The 21,452-nt window shown below is 44.9% G+C and overlaps 1 protein-coding gene across 1 annotated transcript; it reads right to left on the minus strand.

The window, feature by feature from the left end:
* Positions 1 to 2,803: 2,803 nt before the first annotated feature.
* Gimap6 (GTPase, IMAP family member 6) lies at positions 2,804 to 7,482 on the minus strand. The gene is made up of 3 exons (XM_051151507.1): positions 7,468 to 7,482; positions 4,937 to 5,018; positions 2,804 to 3,511 (listed from the first exon to the last, which is right to left on the minus strand). Exons 1-3 carry the CDS (start codon positions 7,480 to 7,482, stop codon positions 2,877 to 2,879), a joined length of 732 nt encoding a protein of 243 aa, XP_051007464.1. The 3' UTR covers positions 2,804 to 2,876.
* Between the last annotated feature and the right edge of the window lie 13,970 nt (positions 7,483 to 21,452).

The following is a 21,452-nucleotide window of genomic DNA, read 5'->3' on the forward strand; positions in this document are numbered from 1 at the left end:
TATTGGTCATATCTGGTTGCTTAGACCCAGTGGAGGGGATGCAATCTGTTTCCTGTTGGGGAAAGTCAAAACAATACAAGGAAACCCAGAACCCTTTATCAGGTACTTCCCAGCAACATTCCACACCAGGGCCATTGCTGCCCTTTGCTAAAAGAAGTGATTTGTGATGTTTTCCCTGTGCAAGGGAGGTTAGGAGCTCCTCTTTGCAGACAGACAGCAGAGACTAGACACAGACCTGCAGATGAGCAGCTAGCAGGAGCTGAGGCCACATCTTCTGAGTCCTGCCAATCCCCGTGCAGCCCTCACCATCCCATTTCCCAAACTTCTGTGGGGAATGGAGCCAGAGCCTCCACTGCACAGCTGAAGGAGAAGAGGGAATTGAGGTCTGCACCCTCATCCCACCCCCACCTCCTGCTGTGAGCTCCTGACAACCTGGCCACACTCCCAGGAGCTTTCCCAAATCTCCCAGATGCTCAGCTGCACCTGACTTGACAGCCTGTATGGTTAGCTAAACTGCTTCCTTTATGAGCTCCCAGCCAATATCCTGCTTCCTTCTTTTGTTGTCTAAGCCCTATCTGTAGGAACATCTATCCAGGAAGGCATCCTTGTGTCCTTGGGAAACCCAGGCTCCACCATATGCGATCATGAAGCACACTGCCTTCTGTTGCAGGGTCCCTTCTGTCAAGACTTCCTTCCCTTTGCTCACCCTTCCAATTGATCTTCCTGCAGAGCTCATTTACATGTGCAGATCCTCCCCCCACCCCATCCACACTCCTACCAAAGTAAAAGAGGTTCTTGTAACTGTGAAAATATCCTTTGCTTTCTAATATTCCCAACTAGTTCTATAACTGGGAGATGGAACCCAAAGAATAAAATGGCAGATAACAAGATGGCCTGCCCCATCTCAGGCTCATGGACAAAGGGAGCACTGGCCTTTTGGACCCAAGTCCATGCTCATGTAGACACTCCCACATCCTGTAGCCTGGGGTAAAGTTCTCCGAGGCCAAGGCTGGCTCCTCCAGTTCTTATCCCAACCTCACTCATTCTGACCCATAGGGAGTATCCGTGGACCTGTTGTTAAGGTTCAAGAGAGTAAAGTGGCTTTGTTGTGAAGCTTGCATGTGCATGGTGGTCTGCTCCTATACATTTGGGCCAACTGTATAGCTCACAAAATAGGGGAGGAACTAACCTCCCCATTCCCCCCACCCACACCCACCCCCGTCGCCTTGCCCCTGGCAACCCCACAGCAAGAGAGACATACACTGTTCAGAATTAGTCATTGTGCATACGTGGTCATCGCAGCAAAGTCTCTCAAAGGCTTAAAAGTCAGCCAGTGGTTAGAACATGATTATGGAACACAGCCTATTAAATAACTTTCATTGTGCAAGAACACTGAAACTCGGCCTCTCTCTTCTGGGTCATTGTCATTTTCCACCCACTACACAGGACAGACATCTTAATAATCACAGTGCTTGTGCCTCTTTATGGGTAAGGATGAAGTCCAAGACATGCACAGCTATCTGGTCCATGTCCCACCTTGGGCGGCATTAACTCTGACTACCTTGGCTAAGCAGCTGTGCAGTTTACACAAAAGAAAGAACCAGTCCTGTTGGCATATTTTTAATGTATTTTTATTTTGAGTTCCTTAAATCTCTTCCTTTCTCCACCTTAATCCTTTCCAACAACCCCAATAACAGTTGGAGAGAAAGAAGGTTAGTGGGGAGGGGGGCTTAGTTTTCCTTAGCTGCTTCCTGCTGTTTAGGGCCTCTGGGTAGCTTGGGGCAAGTCCAGTCCTCATGTGAGGATATCTCAGGACTTCTTCTTGTCACATTGCATCCACAGCAACCAGGGGCAGCAGTGGGAAGCACCAGCAGCCGCCTTCTTTCTCAGACCCCAATCTCTGTCTAGGTCTCTCTTTTATCCCAGCTAAGACCCTGCCCCTGCACCAGGTAGTTCACAGCTGATAAACATCACACGCCCTCTCAAGAGACAATTATCAGCTGTGGACAAACTGGAGCACCCCCATGTCCCACAGCTGAGATGAAAACAGAACCATGCTTACATAGGAGTCAAAACTTTCAAAACAAGAGTCCTGCTGTCAAGCAGCTCTGGTTGCAGCAGAGTATTGACACAGAACATAAAATATGATGCCAGAGGGACAAAAATCCCACATGAGGGCAGTGTACTGTTGGCTAAGGTTAAGGAGGGCCTGTGTGTTCAGAAAGAAGCTATGCAGCTGCCCCACACCCTTAATTGAGGCCTCACTCCATTACCACCCTTGACACGCTGATCTAGGGACTGGAAAGCTCTCTGTGAAGACAGAGGGATCTGCCAACAAGGGCTGATACAGGGTACAGCTGCTGATAGTCTCCTTGTGGTGGTTTGAACGAGAATGGCCCACACAGGCTCGTAGATTTGAGTACAGGGTCACCAGGCGTGGCACTGTTTGAAAGGATTAGGAGGTATGGCCTTGTTGGAGAAAGTATGTCACCTGGAGATGAGCAGGGGGCCAGTGTTGAAGTTTCAACAAGCCCGTTCCAAGCCCAGAGTCTTTTTCTTCCTGCTGCCTGAGGATCCAGACGTAGAACTCCCAGCTACTTTTCTAGCACCCTGTGTGCCTGCCTGCTGCCATGCTCTAAACCTCTGAAACTGTAAGCAAGCCCCAATTCAATGCTTTCTTTGGTAAGAGTTGCCTTGGTTGTTGTCTTTTCCAGGCAAAGAACACTGACTGAGACACTTCTTATGGCCAGCCTGGCCTCCTATGGATGCCTTTTCCCACAAGTGCTGCCAGGTCTTCTCAGAGGCCACCTGCTTCTGGGACAGCCTTTCCAGCCAGGACACCTTAAGAGTTTTCTACTCAGAACCTTGCTATTTGGTTAAACTGTTTTGCTGGGAACACTTGGAAGTGCTGTGCTGTAACAGTGGCCCTCGTTTTCCCACAAGACCAATTCGATTTTCTTCATAAGGTCCGTCAGCTGGTCCTTCTGATCAGCCTCTTGAGCCCTGTTGTTGAAGCCACAATGGCGCCTCTCACAGGCAACATCCAGCTCAGCCAGGCTCTTACTGCTGTTCTCCTGGACATACTCTTCCAAGGAGCCCCCGGCCAGGTCTTCCACCTTGGTGAACACCAGAATAGTGTAAGCCAGAATCCCATTTCCGAAGATCTCCTGAAGGCGCCTGGCGGCTTGCTCATCCTCTGGGGTGTACCTGCCCACCTGTATCACCAGGAGCACTGCATGGGGCCCTGGTGAGGCCAAGACTTCGCAGATCTTCTCAGCTGTCACCTGAGGGTGAGGTGACAAAATGTCGGGAGTGTCAATCACCTCAAGCTCCTTCCCTTCCCACTCTCTGCTTCCTTTCTGGAATGCCATGGTCACTGGTCTAGCGCTGAGTTTGGACTCAAATACTTGTCTACCAAGGATGCTATTTCCTGTTGCACTTTTCCCACTTCCTGTTTTCCCAAGCAGAAGGAGCTGCAGTCTCTTTGGGGTGAGCTCTTTCTTCTGCAGACCTGGAAGAATTTTACAAAAGAAAACACCAGAGGGAAATGCAGTTAGAACCAATCCTCTGTTTACTGGAGCCTGTGATCCTGAGTATCTGAGAAACAGGGTCTTGGGATGAGCAAGATTGTGGAGACCAGCACCTGTCCCTGAGGTCTGCCCTTGGCTCACATTCTCAGCCTGGGTCCTGAAAGGTGGAGGTGAACAATCCTACCAAGAGAGACATCAGAGCCTCCATCTGAGAAGGAACACTCAGATGCCAACCAAACACTGGTTAATACCTGGCAAGACTTTTAAACACACCTCCTGGGGCTGGAGGCTGGCAAGGAAATGTCCTTCTCCCTCATCTGCAGGTGCTAAGACCCATAACCCATAATAACAGTTGTCTATGAGTGGGCCCCATGGGAGGCACTGGTGGCTCTTAGATGACAGAGCATGAACCCTCCCAAAGGTAGCTAGGCTCTGCTTTCTGGGTCATCTCAGCACCCACGGGTTTAGCTTCTGCATGCCTGGACCCCAGGATGAACTGCAGTCATCTCGGTTGTCTTGAGCTTTTCCAACATATAGAAACGAACTTGAGTAGGTTCACGGGGGTTCAATTAAGTGTGGACAGTTGGATGTCATTTCCTTCTTGCCTAGCCAAGACACAGTGAGGGCCAAAGGGTAGCTCCTGTCTGAGCCACTGGAGCTCACACTTAGAAGCTAAATACCTCATGAGATGCAGAGAAGAGATTATTCAAGTAATGACTAAGTTTGTTTCCCCTAAGAAGGGAAAAAGGCTTAGACTGTGTTGGTGACTGTCCTGTGTAGTAGTATAACTTGGCTTTTATTGGCGGCCCAGGCCCTTCCAGTATATAGAGAAAATAATCATATTGGGAAAAAACGATGTTAAAATATAATGAATCAGAAAAGATTCTTCTAGAAAGAAAACATGGGTAGGTTTATACCCTTCCTAAGTTTTATCACCCTAGGTTAGGCAGCAATGGTGAATCTGAGAATGCTGTGCCCAGTCCCTCCCACTGGCCACTGACGACATTCTGCTTGCTTGTATGGTACTGTCAATCAGTGTGACACATCAGGTCCAGCTCATCACCCACACAAGGATTACTGACTTCCAGAGCTCTGAGTAAAGGCCATTCTCATCATGTCAGTGACCTGCATGCCGTTCTCAGGAGGACCTTAGAAGTGAAGACTCTACCCTGCACCTGGCATTTCTCAGCTCCTGTGGCCATCACACCTGTCACAGGTCCCATGCCTTAGCTCTTTGGGTGTAAAGAAGATGCCTTTGCTTTATTTTGACTACAGTGGGGAAATCTCTGTGCTTAGGTCTTCACCTCCCCGCAAACACTCAGTGTGTGCTCCCATGTACGTGTGTACACCAGTGTTCCCATCCATCTGCACTTCTCTGATTCAGTTCTGCTAGGAAATTAGTGTACCTTTTGTGAGTCCTAGTGCTGAGTCCAGGGCCAACTGCCTTGTGGGGTTCTTCTCGGGACTGTGTTCACATTCTTCTTCCACCTACAGAAAACAACGCATTTAAAAAATGATCATGTGTGTGTGTGTGTGTGTGTGTGTGTGTGTGTGTGTGTGTGTGTGCAAGACCATACTCATGCTCTTAGCATGTGCGGGTATTTATGTGTCATGGTGCACATGTAGAGGTTACAGGACAGCTTTTGGCATTCTCTTTTCTCCTTCCCCAGTGGGTTCCAGGAATCAAACCCAGGTGGTAAAGTTCTCACCACAAGCAACTTTATCAACCAACCCATCTCTCTGGCATATAAGTTTTTACGGACTTCATTTTAAGGAGCACTTGCCTTTCCCTTGACAGGATAAAGTTATTCCTTGTATAAGAGAGGGGGGCTACGTGATGAGCAGTGGGGAGGAGGAGTGTGAGACATTCTCTGGAGGCTTTAGGAACCCTATCCCACACCTACTGTGGCCTATCTCCCTCATGAGTTGAGAATACTGTTTGTCATAGAGAAAGGAGCCACTGAAGTAGTGTGTGAAGACAGTGTCCAGAGCCCCTCCCTGAGGGCTCTGCTGTGGGTTTGGGGTCAGTAGGAGAAGGGCGAGGAAGACAAGAAGGAGGCATTATGGTCTTAAATTTGTGTCTCAACCATATAAGATCTGTATGGGCACAATAAGGAAGTTCTAGGGAGGGTACAACTTTGGGTCTCGAGTCTAGAAAGAACCATCTAGGTGTTAGCACTGAGAGTCAGCTTGGCTGAAAGTGAGTAGCTGTGTTCAGCAGTTGCAAGAAAGGTGGGGCAGCCATAGGGGCCTTCAAAGTGCAAATCAGAATCCTGATGAGAACTGGGCCCTGGGTGTGCAAAGGAGACATGGTCATCCATTGGCTAGGATGCTTACACTGCCTGGGCCTCAGTATCTTTACAGGGCAACATATAGTCTTAAATTTAAGGAGATCTGCTCCTCCAGTGTCAGAACATATACACTGTTATAGATAGACTTGTAGTTCTCTTTGCAAATTAGAGCCATAGCTTCCCAGCCAGGCACTCCCAACACCACTCTGATGAGAGAGTGGTGCTTGCTTGATTGCTGAGCTAAAACTGTCCTCTATTTCAAGAACTTGAAATGATGTTATCAGACTGATGATGTTCCCTGCAGGTTTGGGAAGAGAACTGTGTGGTCCACGATGTTCCCAGATTTCCCAGGTTCCCCACAATCATATTAAAGAATCCAGATGAAGGCTCTGGGGTCGGGTGCCCAAGAGGTGTGGACTCATCTTCACAGCACTGTTGGCTATTCTACTCTACTTAATTAGAAGATTGTTCCATTGCCTCTGAATTCCAGGACACAGCTAGTGGGAACCTATGAAGAGGCGGCTTTGTGATGTGCTTTTACAGTGTTTAGCAGAAGTCTGGATTGATGGGCTAGCATGTGGGTGCAGGGAGCTGAAGAAAGTCTGCTGGTTTCCACGTAAGAGTGAGGAGGCAGACCAGGCCAGTAGCCTCACTCAGATCTGGTCAGCTGCATCCTGGCATGAGCTGCCTCTGTGCCTCCTGCATCTATGGCCTGGGAGTCTACAAACTACAGACCCTGAGTGTTTGTCCCTGTCTGCCTTTCATCCTTGGTGGAAACTGAGGCAGTACTTCTTCACTGACCTCATTCATTCCTTGGAGAATGGGTGCCTTGACAGGAAAGAGGTCACAGCAGAGGAAGCCTAAGAGAGTGCAGAAATCACCCCGGGGGCAAGAGTTACAGACCTAGCACTGTGCCCACAGCACTGTCAGAGGAAGGAAGCTCACCCTTGGAACCTCTTTGTCCCTTCCCTGAAGAGTGCCACAAACACAGGTTACACTTTGCCTTTTTATCTCCAGCCTGGAGAACAGAGGTTACATCAATTTGTTATATTTCTCAGAAAGAAAGGGAAATTCACAAAAATGCCCCAGGGAGTATTGGCCACTGGGGGGTGGTGACATGTCTCAGAGGTAGAATGCTTGTGAGTGTGCAAGACTCTGGGTCCAGTACCCACCACTGAGAGGAAGTAATAGGCACTAATCTTAAAGGTCACCAGGGAGCACAAAGCTCCCCGGGATTCTGCATTACAGTTCTTTCCACAGCCGCACACATGCACATGAGTATGTGTGCATGTGTGTATAAACACACAAGCATATGTACAACACATGTAACATACATAGAAATACATGTATAATGCACAGGAAACTCCATGGGTTTTGTGGGCCTCTGCCCTTATTTTTCATTCATTGAAACAGCCTAAATGTCCCTCAGTAGAAGAATGGATAAAGAAACTGTGGTACATTTACACTATGGAATACTACTCAGCTATTAAAAACAAGGAAATCCTGAAATTTGAGGACAAATGGATTGAACTAGAAATGATCATAATGAGTGAGCTAACCCAGAAGCAGAGAGACTCAAATAGTACACACTCACTTATATCTGGACACTAGGCCAAGGGGCATGTCTCATGAAAGTTTTTACTTACCAGGAAAATGGGCATATTGGTGAGGACACCCCAAGGTGGGAGAAATATAGCAGATAGGGAAATAGATGGATCCAGTGGGTCCTAGAAACCTACAAGAAGAACACTATGATGGGCAGATCTGGACCGAGGGGTTCTGCGCGATCTATGTCACCAACCAAGGACAATATGTGTAGTCATCATCAACCCCTATCCAGACCTAGCTGAGGGACAGAACATTCTCCACAGTTAAGTGGAGACTGGGGACTGACTTTCACACGAACTCTGGTGCCCCTTATTTGGCTATGTCCCCTTGATGAGGAGGCCCGATGGCACTTTGAGGAAGGATAGCAGACTTGATACCCTAGCATCATATTCAAGGGGAGGAGGTCCCCATCAGTCACAGTCATAGGGAAGAGGAATGAGGTGAAAGTGGGAGGGAGGGAGGAATGGGAGGATGCACAGGATGGGATAGCAATTGAAATGTAATATGAATGATTTTATTTTTCAATAAAAATTTTTTAAAAAAGAAAATAGATTGTTTTCATAAAATATTCTGACTATGGTTTCCCCTCCTCAGCTCACCCAAGATCTTCCCTGCATCTCCTCCCATCAGAATCCACACCCTCTCTGACTCTTTGGGGGGGAGGGGAGGGTACATAAAGAAAAATAATAAAATAAGGTAAAGCAAAAACAAACAAACCAGAATAGGACAAAAGGAGCAAGCAAGCAAACAAATAAACAAAGGAGTCAAAGCAGAAGCATGAGAAGCACATATAGATGCAGAGACACGCACTCACACACACAGGCGTCACACAACATCCCAGAACGGAAGCCATGACTCCCCAACAAGCATGATGGGATGAGGATGCTCCAAACTAAAATGCCGTTGAGCTTCTTCTGTGTCAGCTGTCTGTGGCTGGGCGTGGACTCACAACTGAAAAATTTGTTTTCTGGGCTTTTTGATTCTGTTTTCTGTTTTTTAAAAAACTGTTTTGTTTTGTTTTGTTGTCTCATTGGCTTTTTGTTTCTTTGTTTTGATTTTCAGGTTCTTAACTTTTTATTTTATTTTTTAAGAGAGAGGGACCGTGAAGTTAGGTCAGGTAGGAGGTAGAAAGAAGGGGAAAAACACTATCAAAATATATTCTATGGAATAAGCTTAAATGAAAAACATAAAAATGATATCCACCATACACTCACTGTGTATATATTTAGACACATACACACCAGCACAAATGCATACATGCAGCACACATGCCATTATTACTGCTGAAAACACATGCACACACAGAACACATACACATATATAAACAACACATGTTTACATGTAAAGACATGTAAACATCCAAATGTGACACGTGCATAAAATACAGTGTATCTCATCCATAAGCATGCATGCAAACATGTGTACAAGTGAACAGCTATGTTCAGATGGAGCCACTACTACATGCCTATCATTACACAAGCATACATATATCATGTACACATATACAGGCTCCATACACAAATATAATACAAACACTATACACAACAAACACACATCACACGGCATGTAAACACACATATATACAAATGCAAATTGTTTATAAATAGTAAATGTCCTCAAACACACAAAGGAACACATATATAAGACATATATAAATTAATAAAAAAAATATCATAAAAAAAACAGAAAAAAAAAGACATATATATCCACAAATATACACACAGATCCAACACACACATATAGCTATAAACATACACACATATTGGGACCTACCCCTGAGCCGGCTGACAGACAAGAGCAGCTCTGTTTCCTATCTCCTGTAGCATTGCCTTCTGGTGAATTTTCTGGCTTTCTTGATGGTGCCAAATTGCAGACTTTTTGGGAGACTGAACAGAAGAGCCAGGAACAAGACTCCACAGCACATGAGCCAATGGACCCGAGGATTTGCCTGGAAGGCCAATCCATCTTTCAATCCAGACCTGTGCTCAAGAGCTGTCCTCAAAGAGCAGCTCACTGCCACATGAAAAACAGGAAATGAGCAGAAACACAAGCCTGTCACTTCCTCTTACAGCCTAAAAGAAGAATTTTAAAGGAATATAGTGCCCTGGCTATTTTGACCATGATCAATGGTAACAAGGCTCAGAGGGTGAGGAAGCTGTGGGTTTCTGGTGAGGATGTCTTGGGACACAAATCCCTGGCCCCACCTTTTGGAGCTGAAATCACTGCTTAAGGCGGTGTTCCACCAACCCATCCTATAACTGTCTCTTCCTGGAACAGGGTAAAAACTCAGTCTTGCTCAGATTCCATGTGTGGAGAATCTTCTAAAATTATTAGGTATGCCCCAAGTTTTTGACCTTTCATAAAGAAATTGAACATAACTAGGTAATACAACTTTTACTATTTTGTTGAAACAAGGTGTCACTAGGTAAAGCATCCCAGCCACAACTCAGAGAGCAGCCTGCCTGTCTCCCAGATGCTAGAACTCACTGATTTAAAAAAAAAGTTTATTTTTAATTTTAGTTATACGTATACATGAATGTATGTATATGTGCATGTGTCTGTGGTGTGTATGTGTGTGCGCGCGCGCACGCGGGCACACGTGAGTGCACGTGCCTGCAGAGGCCAGAGGTTTTGGATCTCTGAGAGTTGGAGGTACAAACTCTTCTGGGCAGCACATTTTGGGTGCTAGGAAAAGAACTCAGGTCTTCTGAAGCAGTATACACTCTTTTCTTTTTCTTTTTTCTCTTTAATTTTCCAGACCAGGTTTTTCTATGTAGCCCTGGTTTTCCTGGAACTCACTCTGTAGACTAGGCTAGCCTGGAACTCAGAGATCTCCCTGCTGCTGCCTCCTGAGTGCTGGGATTAAAGGCATGCACCACCACTGCCTGGCACGATATACACCCGCTCCTGTTGAGGCATCTCTCTGGTCTTTACTGAGTTTTTGGTAATAATTGCTATTATGAAAGTAAAGAGCAGAGAGCAATATAAAGCAAGTGGCCACCTTGACGTTGTGTTTGAGAAACTGTGGTACCCACACCTGGGGCGGTGGAAGGAGCTCTGATCATTGTTTTTAAATTGTATCTGTATTATCAGTATTATCTGTAGGCCCAGCTAGCAATCAATTAAAACACAGACACTTGTTATATTTTAAAATAGCCTTAGTTAACCTGGGGCAGAGCAGATATCAATCCTCTGAACTACTTTCCACAGTAGGGCCTCAGGCATGGGATCCCTGCCTCAATCCCACCCCATCTGCTTCCAATTACTTCTATTAAGCTACGTCCCATCCATAATCCCATATACTTGCTCATGTTCTTCTTCTTCTCCAGCTAACCCATGGTGGCCTTCCTCTCCTCTCCTCAGGTCTCCTTCTCCTGGTGGTGGTCCTTCTTCTTCCCAGAATTCCTTCCTCTCTAAGCCCCACCTCTCTCCTTTGCCATGTCCAGGTGGGATGGCTTTTTATTAAGCAAAAGGTAAGTCACTGGACAGTAAGCGGTTATTAGCATCAAAATACAGCAGACCATCCACCAACATCTGATCCTCTTGAGCTGCTCATAGGATATTACTAGGGACCTTTACTATTATGCAAGCGATCAGGGAATAGAAAGAGAGCCCCTCCATCCAAGCCTTCCTTTATCTCTGCTCCCAGCCTTCTCTCTGTTCTACCTCTTCCCCTACTCAGTTCCTTTCAGCATTGAAGCCTCAACAGGATGATCTCTCCTCTATTGCCCTCAGGCTAATGAACCTCTGCTCCATAGGCCTAAACCCACAGCTCCCTCTCCTCCTAATCCCCCAGTTTCACTTTCTCCCTCTTCAGCAAGAGGTTTCCCTAGTCAACCCTCTCTCACCCCCACCTTTAGCACACCAGTAACCCCTGGCCCTCCTGTTCCTCTCCCCTACTCCAGCGGCAGAATCCCTACATCACTCTCCCTTGGCTATCCATGCCTGCTCAAGCTGTATTTCTGGCTTCCTTGCCATGGACTCCCTGTGTAAACTTAGAAAACTTTGTAAACCCTTATGGCAGGAATGTGACAGGACCCTGCCTGAGGAACTCCAGCAGCCAGGCCCCTCCCAGACCTCTCTGTTAGAGCAGCATGTCCAGGTTCTGTAACTGTCACAGAGGTCATTTCCAGCCCATCCTAAGAACCCATCCCAGGTTATGCTGATTTTAGGTGACAAATGTGGACAAAAATCCACCAATCCCTGAGTAGGAAATCCTACCAATCCATGAGCTTCCCAGAAAAATCCACTAATCCCTGAACAGGAAAACCCACCAATCCCTGAGCTCCCCAAGCTCAGGACTTGAAATCCCACCAGTCCTCACCCTGGAAATTTGTACACAAGAAAGCTGCACTCCCTAAGAAGTCCTATATAAAGGCTGTGTCCGCTCAGTTCCCTGCTGCCTTCTCCCAAGAGCAAAAGCAGCCAAAAACGTAGCAAAAAGACACCTATACCTAGTGATCTGAGAGAAACCCTTGGAATGTATACAAAGGTTAAAAAGGAGAATTAATTCCGTAAAGTCAGCTTCTGACCACCACATACGCTGTGTTATATGCATGTATATGTCCTCTGCCTCAGACACAAAATAAGTAAATACATATAAGAGAATTTTTAAATCAAGAATTGAGGCATGCTGAAATGAAAAAATAGCAATGAAGAGACAATGTTCTTTAACTATGAAAATAAATTGACAGGAAAATACAAAGCAAGACTTGAACCCTTCCTCATCTCAGGTGTGGTTGCAGCATTAAGTGAACAGGCAATTGCAAAGCATTGTGGGCAGTGAAACAGGCGTGTCGATATAAGGACACATACCAGCCTTCTACATAACATAAAAACACTATCCTTGGGAGTAGAAGGTGATGACAGTATAGATAACTGCTGTGGTTCATGTGTCAAGTCACCATGAGCACAGGTCTGGTGGTGCCACTTTGACCCTTTCTCTGTGTATACAAACTGTGTACAGTTCATAAGAAGCCATCCATGCATGCAGGCAGCAATGACATATATGCACTTATTTTATGTGATACTGTGACACACTGTTGTCATCTACATAACTCATGTTTGAGAACCACACAATTGTGTTACCAAAACATCCGCACTCCACACAAACGTCATGCTTCGGGGCTGGAGAGATGGCTCAGCAGTTAAGATCTCTGGCTACTCTTGTGGAGAACCTGGGTTAAGTTCTCAGCACCCACATGGCAGCTCAAAACTGTCTGTAACTTCAGTTCCAGGGAGTCTGTAGCCTCTTCTGATCTCTGCAGGCACCAGGTATACATATCGGGTACATATGCACATGCAGGCCAACACTCATCTACAATAAATAAGTGAAAAAATAAACCTCTCACTTTAAGTAAGTTCATAGTTTTGTCTCAGACCACATGCATAGATACAGGGCCCTTGTGTCAGTCTCCAGTGCTATAGTTTAATTTATTGAGGAAGAGCCTCAACATGGGCAGTTCTTAGGACTCACATGCTGCTCTTTATTATTCTGTCTGTCACATATATAAAGATAGTTGCTTTTGCCATCCGTAATCAGAATGAAGCATCTATTTTCAGTTCTGATAGTTATTATTTCTGCAAGATGCCTTTGAGTTCTCAGCTCAGTGGCAGATCAGGCCAGAGATCAGTCCTGTATTTAGCTACTGAGTATCCCACACTTGTTACTGCAGCAAAATTGGGCCCAACCAGACAGATGCAAGACAGAAATGTGATTTTCTGATGTTGCGCTCTCTTCAACGTTCACTTCCCAGACTCTCACTTCTGATTATTTCATTTTTCTGGAGGGAGTTCCCTGGTCTTTGGTTTTGAATGGAGTTTGGAGACCCCCAACACTGAAATCAGGTGCTTTTATTTCAGAGTTGGTTTGTATTTTATCAGGAACTGAGGATCCAGTACTACTGAACAAAGAATACCTTCATCTCCTTACTAAATCTCTGGACTCGTTTACAACTAAGAGAAAATGTAGGCCCTAGGGAGTTCAGCTGACACCTTCACTCACATCCAGGAAACTAACCTTCCCTTCCCATTTACAGCTCATATTCTCTCTCTCCTCTCTCTCTCTGTCTCTCTCTCTCTCTCTCTCTCTCTCTCTCTCTCTCTCTCTCTCTCTCTCTCTCTTCATTCCCTTCTCTGACCCAGGGTTTTTTCATATGGCCCAAACTTCCTGCCCTAGCCTCTTGGGTAGTGGGATTGCAGACATGCACCACTACAACCAGGACTTATGTTTATCTTTCTCTGTGTGTTTAACTCATGTGTGTTAACTTCTACTTCCTTCAAACCAAATACTTCTGTCAAGAGCCATCCTCGTGTGGGCTGTCTAGGAGGTGATCTGGTATTCCCAAGGTCTGTACCATGATGCACTCCCAGAATTGCTTCCAGCCTCTAACACACTGTCAGGAGCCATTGATTTGGGGAAGTTCAGTAGACATGAGAGATCTATGAAAGGGATCCAGTATTTTTCAAGGTCTGTATCGTGATTCACCCCCAAATTGCTTCCAACCTCTGACTATCCTGTCAATTGTGCACGGCTGCATCTCTCTTAAATCTGGAATTACAGCCGGGCATGGTGGCACATGTCTTTAATCCCAGCACCCAGGAAGGCAGAGGCAGGTGGATCACTGTGACTCTAAGGCTAGCTTGGTCTACAAAGTGAGTCCAGGACAGCCAAGACTACTTTCAAGGCCAGCCTGGTCTACTAAGCGAGTCTAGGACAGCCAAGCTTACACAGAGACACCCTGTCTCAAAACCCCAAAAAGGAAAACCATCTGGCATTAGCGTGAACTGTTACTTTCTAGGTATTGACCAACTCTGGTTGAGCAAACTTTCCACAGGGTCTTGTTTGAGAATACTGCTTGTCATTTAGATGAATTAATCCCTGATTATGGAATTCCTGGTTTCATTCAAATGATTTTAAAGCTTAAATTGTTTTAGAGAGTTTATGGCTGCAATAAATACCTTTGTGAACCTCCAGATACCTCACTAAGGATAGCCTTGTAGAAGATTTGTGGCTTCAAATAAGCCACTACAGATGGCACCAGGAGTCCTGGTATTTCACCATTAATATACGCAAGTTGGTTTAAACTTCCATGAACCCAACATAGAATAGAGCTACCTAGAGATGTCTAAATTTACTCTGTTTCTTGGAATTAAAGTCAGATAAAATTATTGTCCTGAACTCACTATAAACTAAGAGATATCTGGATAATGTAGAGTTAGTTAGATCAGTCCTAATTGAAAACACATATATTACCTTTGACACTCTGAACTCTCTATGGACTTATGTGATGGATACCTAGACAAGAACTGTTTAGATTTAAAACATGTAACCTGCTGTTTTTTTAGAATTCATCTGTTTTTGCAATTAATTACCTTTTTTGGCTATGAGATAATTCCCGTTTCTCAGAAGATATGGTAACCAACAATAAATGGCGTTGAAATTGGGAAGCTTAACTTCGGTTGAAGTTAAGATGCCTAACTTCATCCACCTTTTTTCTTGAGTGTATATGTGGGTGAGTGGTTTATTTTCTCTCTCTCTCTTATATGTAATTTCCCTATAGATTCACAAATAGGTTAACAGACAGGGCTTTACCATCAGCTCTCTAGGACTAGCAGGTTTAAGTTTACATTGGCTTGCTGGAGATCTCTGCAAAGAGGCCTATCTACAGAACAAAGAGCCTCCTTTTACAACCCTCCCCACTGATGTTTCTAGCCAGAAGCTACTTTTATAGACTCAGCCATAGGAAAATTGTGGTCAGTTTAAGTTCTCTTCCTGGGCCACAGTACAGCCAGTCCCTAGAGAAGAACCCTTGGGCTCCCTTTCCTCTTTCTTCTTTCAATCCTGATCCATTGCCTGAGCCATCAGCTCTGGGCACCCAAGAGATAAAGCGAACTGGAAGGACATCTGCATCCAGCACAGAGACCCCACCCTGGACCTCCTCAGAGCAGCAGCCAGGCATTACCATAGTTCCCTGTTCAAGTCTCTTAAACAAAGCCTGTCTGTGCAGAAGGTGGCTCAGTCTTTCTCACTGTCTTTTCTTATGAACTGCATCTCTCTTCCAGAATGTAGACACCTATTTCCAAACTAACTACTGGAAGGCAAGAGAAGCATACAGTTGTCAGGGAACAGTGATGACACTGAACATTCCATCTGACTCTGTGGTGTTTGGAGAAAGAGTCGAAGTTACAGAGGAATAGCTTTTAAGAAAGCATGTGTTGTTTATCGGAAAAATGGAGAGTGAAAACACAATCCTTAGGATTTAAGTAGCACTTCTGTATGTCAGGCTATCCTTAAGGACTTTGTGTGAACCACTTTACCCTCACAGTCTTTCTGTTGAGGAGGAAACAGTTTGTTCTCGGTTTGACAGATGAAGAACCAAGCACCAAAGGTTGAGCTTTCTATGAACTAATTTGGGGTTGTGTAACCAAGTACCTGACAGAAATAACTTAAAGGGGGAAGTAGTTATTATTGTCAGAATATAATATTAGAATCCAGACCAGACTGGAGATTAGCCCCAGATGGCCACAGCAGGGCTCCCCACCTATCAGATGCTGACTGGCACCCAACTGAGGCATTCCAGCAGTCTCCAGTTAGCAGACTTCCAACTGTCAAGACTTCTTGCCTGGGAAGGTTTTGGGGTCCATATACATTCTGCATTCCACCCCCTTCTCTGACTGGGAATCGGAGCCACACTGGAGGACCTGCTGCCAAACCACCTCTCACCCTCAGAGAGCTGTAAGAGGGTCTCACTTTTGCCACATGGACTGTGATTCCTCTCTCCTAGTCTCCTCTGCCACATGCTGTCTGTCTGTCTGTGTGTCCATGTGCTAAGAACACTTCTAATAAACTCTTTAGCACCCAACCACCTGTCTTTATCCATATTGGATCTGCAACCAAGACCTCTCAAATTGTTACATATCTCCACAAGGTTTGGAATATGGTTCTCACACAGAGGCCCAGGACATGGATGCTTTTCTGCTAGGGAGCAGCTTTATTTATGCTGGCACATGCTCAGCAGAGTCAAGGCTGAGCCCTGAGTGCGGGGGTGGGGGGGGCGTTTTGTCTTGTAAACATTCTTACATACATCTTCCCCTTATGTGCTAATATGCGTTCTCATTGAGCATCTTACTGTTAGAAGTTTGACTCAAAGCTGCATGGATGGGACAGGTTTGCTGTGACTCTGGAGCCCTGAGGCTGCAGGGATGAGAAGAGCTTGCTCTGTTGATGCGGTTGCCTTCTTACCTTCCTTTTTTTTTTTTTTTATTAGAGAGCCCTGGCTAGAGGTCCAATCATCACAACATGTGTGTGTGTGTGTGTGTGTGTGTGTGTGTGTGTGTGTGTGTGTGTGTGTGTTCCCAGGCCATACACTGATTGATACTCCTCTTATTCAGGCGAGATCATGTGTTCTGAAGACATGCCCACAGACTCACCCAGAAGTGTCCCTTTCTATTGCTCAGGTGATTTTAAATTCATTCAAGCTGATGATTCATCACAGCCATTTTGATAAGGCAGAGATTGTGGAGTGCTCACCTGGGATTTGGATGGTCAACCCATCTCCTGAACACACGCCTTTTTAAAAAATGTGTTTTTATGTTTTCTTTTGTTTTTAATTTAATTTAATTTTCCAGACAATATTAACATTCCTACCCTCCATTTCTTCCAGTCTCCACCCCCCACACACTTCCTCTCTCACCCACATCTGCTGTTTAATTAACTTTTAAATACTGAATTCAATCAGGGATTGTCATATAAACTGGGTGCTCTATCAGTGTCCATAGCTTCTGCACCACTGTTTTGAGACAGGTTCTTCTTAAGCTTTTCCGGCTCACCCTGACCTTGCAATCCTCACATGTGCCCTCCCATGTTACTAACCACCAAGCATAACTTCATGAGATCACTCTGAAAGTACCATGTGATCCAAGTAGACTGGAAACAACAGACAGATTCTCCCTCCAGCAATTTTATCCCCGTTTCCAGAGCACTTGTGCGGCTAACAGAGAGCAGAGAGCCCCAGTGCCTTCAGATGCTTCCTGTATGCTTCATGTCCTCCTTTTCTTTTTTTAATAAAACTCATTGTATCCAACTTAAGCTGCCCACACACCTTGAACACAAGGCGTTTTACTGGAGCATGGTTGACCTCCCAGGAGTCACATCCTTAAAGAACATTGCGTCTCCTTCTCCAGGATGATATCCACTGTGTAACTGACATTTGAGTCAATATATTTTACACAGGAAGATTCCCCTCTATGTTGTGAGTGAGCTTTGCTCAATAGAGTGGATGAAAACTTCCCCCAAAAGAAGTTTGGCCGCAAGATTGGCACAGCGAACCTGCCTGATATGAACAATGTACAATGATAGACACTGAAATGTCATAATGAAACCCATTTGTCTGTACACTGACTATAAATATTAATGAAAAGAGAGAAGGAGGAAATGGAAAACCCCTCTGAGCTCCCAGTCTACCTGGCTTGGTCACTGGATTTTGCACTATGCACCAAAGTGCCCTCCCCTCTACCCTGCTGGCCTAACCTCGGCATTTTGGCCTTTTGAGTTCCTACAGTTGTGTGAAATGGCTCCTAAAATACCTACCTATCTACCTGTCTGTCTGTCTGTCTGTCTGTCTGTCTATCTATCTATCTATCCATCATCTAATTACCTATCATCTATCTATCTATCACCTATCTACCTTTCATCTATCTATCATCTGTCTCTTTCTCTCTCAATACAGATAAAGATAAATTACAGATACAGTGGCCCTTTGGTCTCTGTTGGGGATTTCTGGGGGTTCTCAAGTCCGTTACACAAACTGGCCCTGTATTTGCATGCAACCACCAACCAGCCTTCCTGTACTTCAGTCACAGTATTTATATATAGAGAAGTAGTTGCCACACAACCTTATGCAGAGAATAACCATGAAAAACAGTGACCATACATGCTCAGTCCAGATCAAGCTTTGTCAGCCTGACAACATTTTCATCTGCAGTTGGCTGAATCCATGGATGTGGGACTCATGGACACTGGACATTCAGTATAGATCAGATATACATCTAGATCCATAGAAAACATATACTCAAAACATACAGTATGCATATATGTATAAATGCTATTGCTTCTCCTCTTGTTATATTCCACAGATCCACAGAAGCCTAGAGCTGCTGAGCTCTGCCCAACTCACTCTGCTAAAACCCAACTGAACCAGACACCAGTTTAATAAACTCTGGATTGAGCCTCAGGGTTTGGAAGCAGTTTATGACCTGGCACTGCGTGGCAACTGTAACAAACCATCAATCCATTTTCAGTGGTTTTTCACTGACTGTGTGGATTTGGCCAGAAGTTCTCAGCATTAGAAGATAATCAAATTTGTATTTCTCTGTATATTCTAGGTATTAACCTGTCTGGTGTGTAACTCAACCTTATATCCTGTTCTTTGCCTCTTTTAATTGCTTCTCTTGTTCACAAAGACCATGCCTTTCTTGTAATCCCATTGGTCAATCCCTGGGGTTGTATCTTATGGATTAGAATCCTTTTCAGAATGTTCTTGCCTATCGCAACATTTTGAAGAATTTCTCCTGGACTTTCCTTTATAGTTTCAAAAATTTAGGTCCTTTACTGTCTTTGACCCATTTTGTATTTTTTTATGAAGTAAGAATTAGGAATTGCATTTCATTCTTCTGTGAGTAGACATGCATTTTGTCACCACTACATGCTAAAGAAGCTTGCGGTAATGTATGGTTTTGACAAATTTTTCAAAATATTAGGGACCCGTAGCTATGAAGTTTATTTCTAGGTCCTCTACTGTTACTCCTTAGTCAACATGTCTGTTTTGTGACAGTGCAATGCTGTTTTCATTACTATGGCTCTGTACTGTGGCTTGAAATCAAGTGCTGTGCTGTCTCCAACATTGTTGTTTTGGCTAAGAGTTGACTGTCATCTTTTCTGCTTTATATGATTTTTTTTTCTGTTTCCCTAGTTGAGTAAGGAATGTCATTTGAGTTTTGATGGAGATTGTGGTTTTGTACATTTCTTTCAGTAACATTGCCACTTTTACAATATTAATCCTGCTGATCTATGAGCACGGGAGGTTTTTCTGTCTCTAGTATTCTCTTCCGGGTCTTCCCTACCTTAACATTTCTTCTAACGATGTCTTTCATCTCTATGCTCAAAGAACCAGTTTACTTGGTTGTCTTTATTCCTACCATTTTCCTTGCTGTAGCAGATGGACTGCGTGCTATCGTGTTTGTTACATGTTTGCTGTTACTACATAGAAGAGGGACCAAGATCTCTATGTTGGTTTTGTGTCGTTGTTGAAATTATTTCAGTTTCTTAAGCATTTCATGACTTCTCTTCACTAACAATGTGAAGAACTGCTACCGAATTGCTCATCAAGAAAAGTATCTGTTCATAAAAAGATCTCGATAAACATTTTATATTAAGCTGTGATCCATAATGCACATCAGCAGAAGCTAAAGCAGCCAAATAAATACACTAACTGCTCTGAGTCAGTTTAGCAGGGTCACTTATGAACACGCACATGCACATACACACACACACACACACATGCACACACAGGCACACATACATGCACACACACAGAGAGAAAGGGGGCAGGGTGAGGGAAGGGAGAGAGAGAGGGGGGAGATATATCTGTAATATTGACCTACCAAGCAAGGTGTGCCTTCTGAAGCAATAGTGGCATGACTGTCAATTGCGTGTCCCAACACTTTCTCCTTTATTTGAGGCCCACGCCATGTGAAGAAATTCATGCCTGGTACTGCTTACCTGATCAAGAGCCTGTGGCTGACACATGCACAGGCCTTAGAGGGAAACCTTCTTCTATTGTTTTCCTACATGGTCATATTGTCAAATTGTCTTTTAAATGCTCATGCTTCTGTCCACAGATTAGTGTATCTCTCAGCCACAGTACAAGAAGTTTCTGTTTCAGTGGCAGCAGCCTATGCATACATTCATAGCAGGTCAAAGTGTCAAGAATGAGCGATAACAGAATTTGTGACCCTAAATCGGACTGCTCTACCACCCCTTCCTAGGCTCATAGAATGAGGCAGAAAGAATATAAGAAGCAGAGAACAGTATGGCCTTTGTCCTCGTGCGTTCACTGCAGCTATGTATTCCTGCAAAAACCTGAACACGTCTGGGCTCATCAACATTTCATCATGAGCAGAGGAAGGGCCTGTGGGTCTCTCTCTCTAAAGAACTAATGGCAGCAAGTGGCTGCCAGAACAAAGGATGTCATTTTCTCCAGTGGTATAGATACTGACAAGTTGCCACAACACCAAGAACTAACCAACGCTCATTCAAGCGCTGCTGATCAAACTCTGTATAACACACAGCACGAACATTTGAAACTAAGAGAGGGACTTAGAAGTAGAAGCGTTTCATTGTGAGAAGGAGCAAGCAGAGAGGGAAATGGAGGGTAAGAACAACTAAAATGAGTGTGTGTGTGTGTGTGCGTGTGGTGTGTGTGTGTGTGTAAGCTGTCTGTGTGTATGTGTGCATATGGTGTGTGGGGATGTGCGTGGGGGGTGTGTGTGCATGTGGTGTGTGTGTGTGTGTGTGTGTGTGTGTGTGTGTGTGTGTGTGTGTGTGTGAACTGCTATAGAGGGCTGGGAGGCAGACCTCACTGAAGGTGTCTAAGTCATTTAGAGTGTGGCCCTAGAAAGCAGTAAGGCGCTCATAGCACCTGAGACCGTTCTCCCAAGAGTGTAAATTCTTGGGTGCTAAACTGAAGAGTGTAAATTCTCTCTCCCTGGAGCCTGGCTCCTGCTCTTGGCTTAGAGTTTTTACCTCTGTGTGGAACAACTTCCTCTGAATTAAAACATTTCCACAGGGAGTGAAGGGGAAGCTCATAAGACTCAGGAAGTAAAATTAGCAGGACTCAGGAAGACCCTGAAGCTGACAGGCCTTCAGGAGGCCCTGCTCTGGGTTATGCAGGCCACAGTCCTCTCTAGAGAGAACAACCTTTTCTGTGGGGCCGATCACAAGGTTTTCAGAGTGCGTCAAGAT

Source organism: Acomys russatus, chromosome 10 (genome assembly GCF_903995435.1).
Source record: "Acomys russatus chromosome 10, mAcoRus1.1, whole genome shotgun sequence".
In the NCBI taxonomy this organism is placed as follows: Eukaryota; Metazoa; Chordata; class Mammalia; order Rodentia; family Muridae; genus Acomys; species Acomys russatus.

Coding starts and splice junctions, on each gene's coding strand:
- Gimap6 (XM_051151507.1), bottom strand. Junction 3,512..4,936: donor AGCACTAGGACTCACAAAAG/GTACACTAATTT, acceptor AAATTCTTCCAG/GTCTGCAGAAGAAAGAGCTC.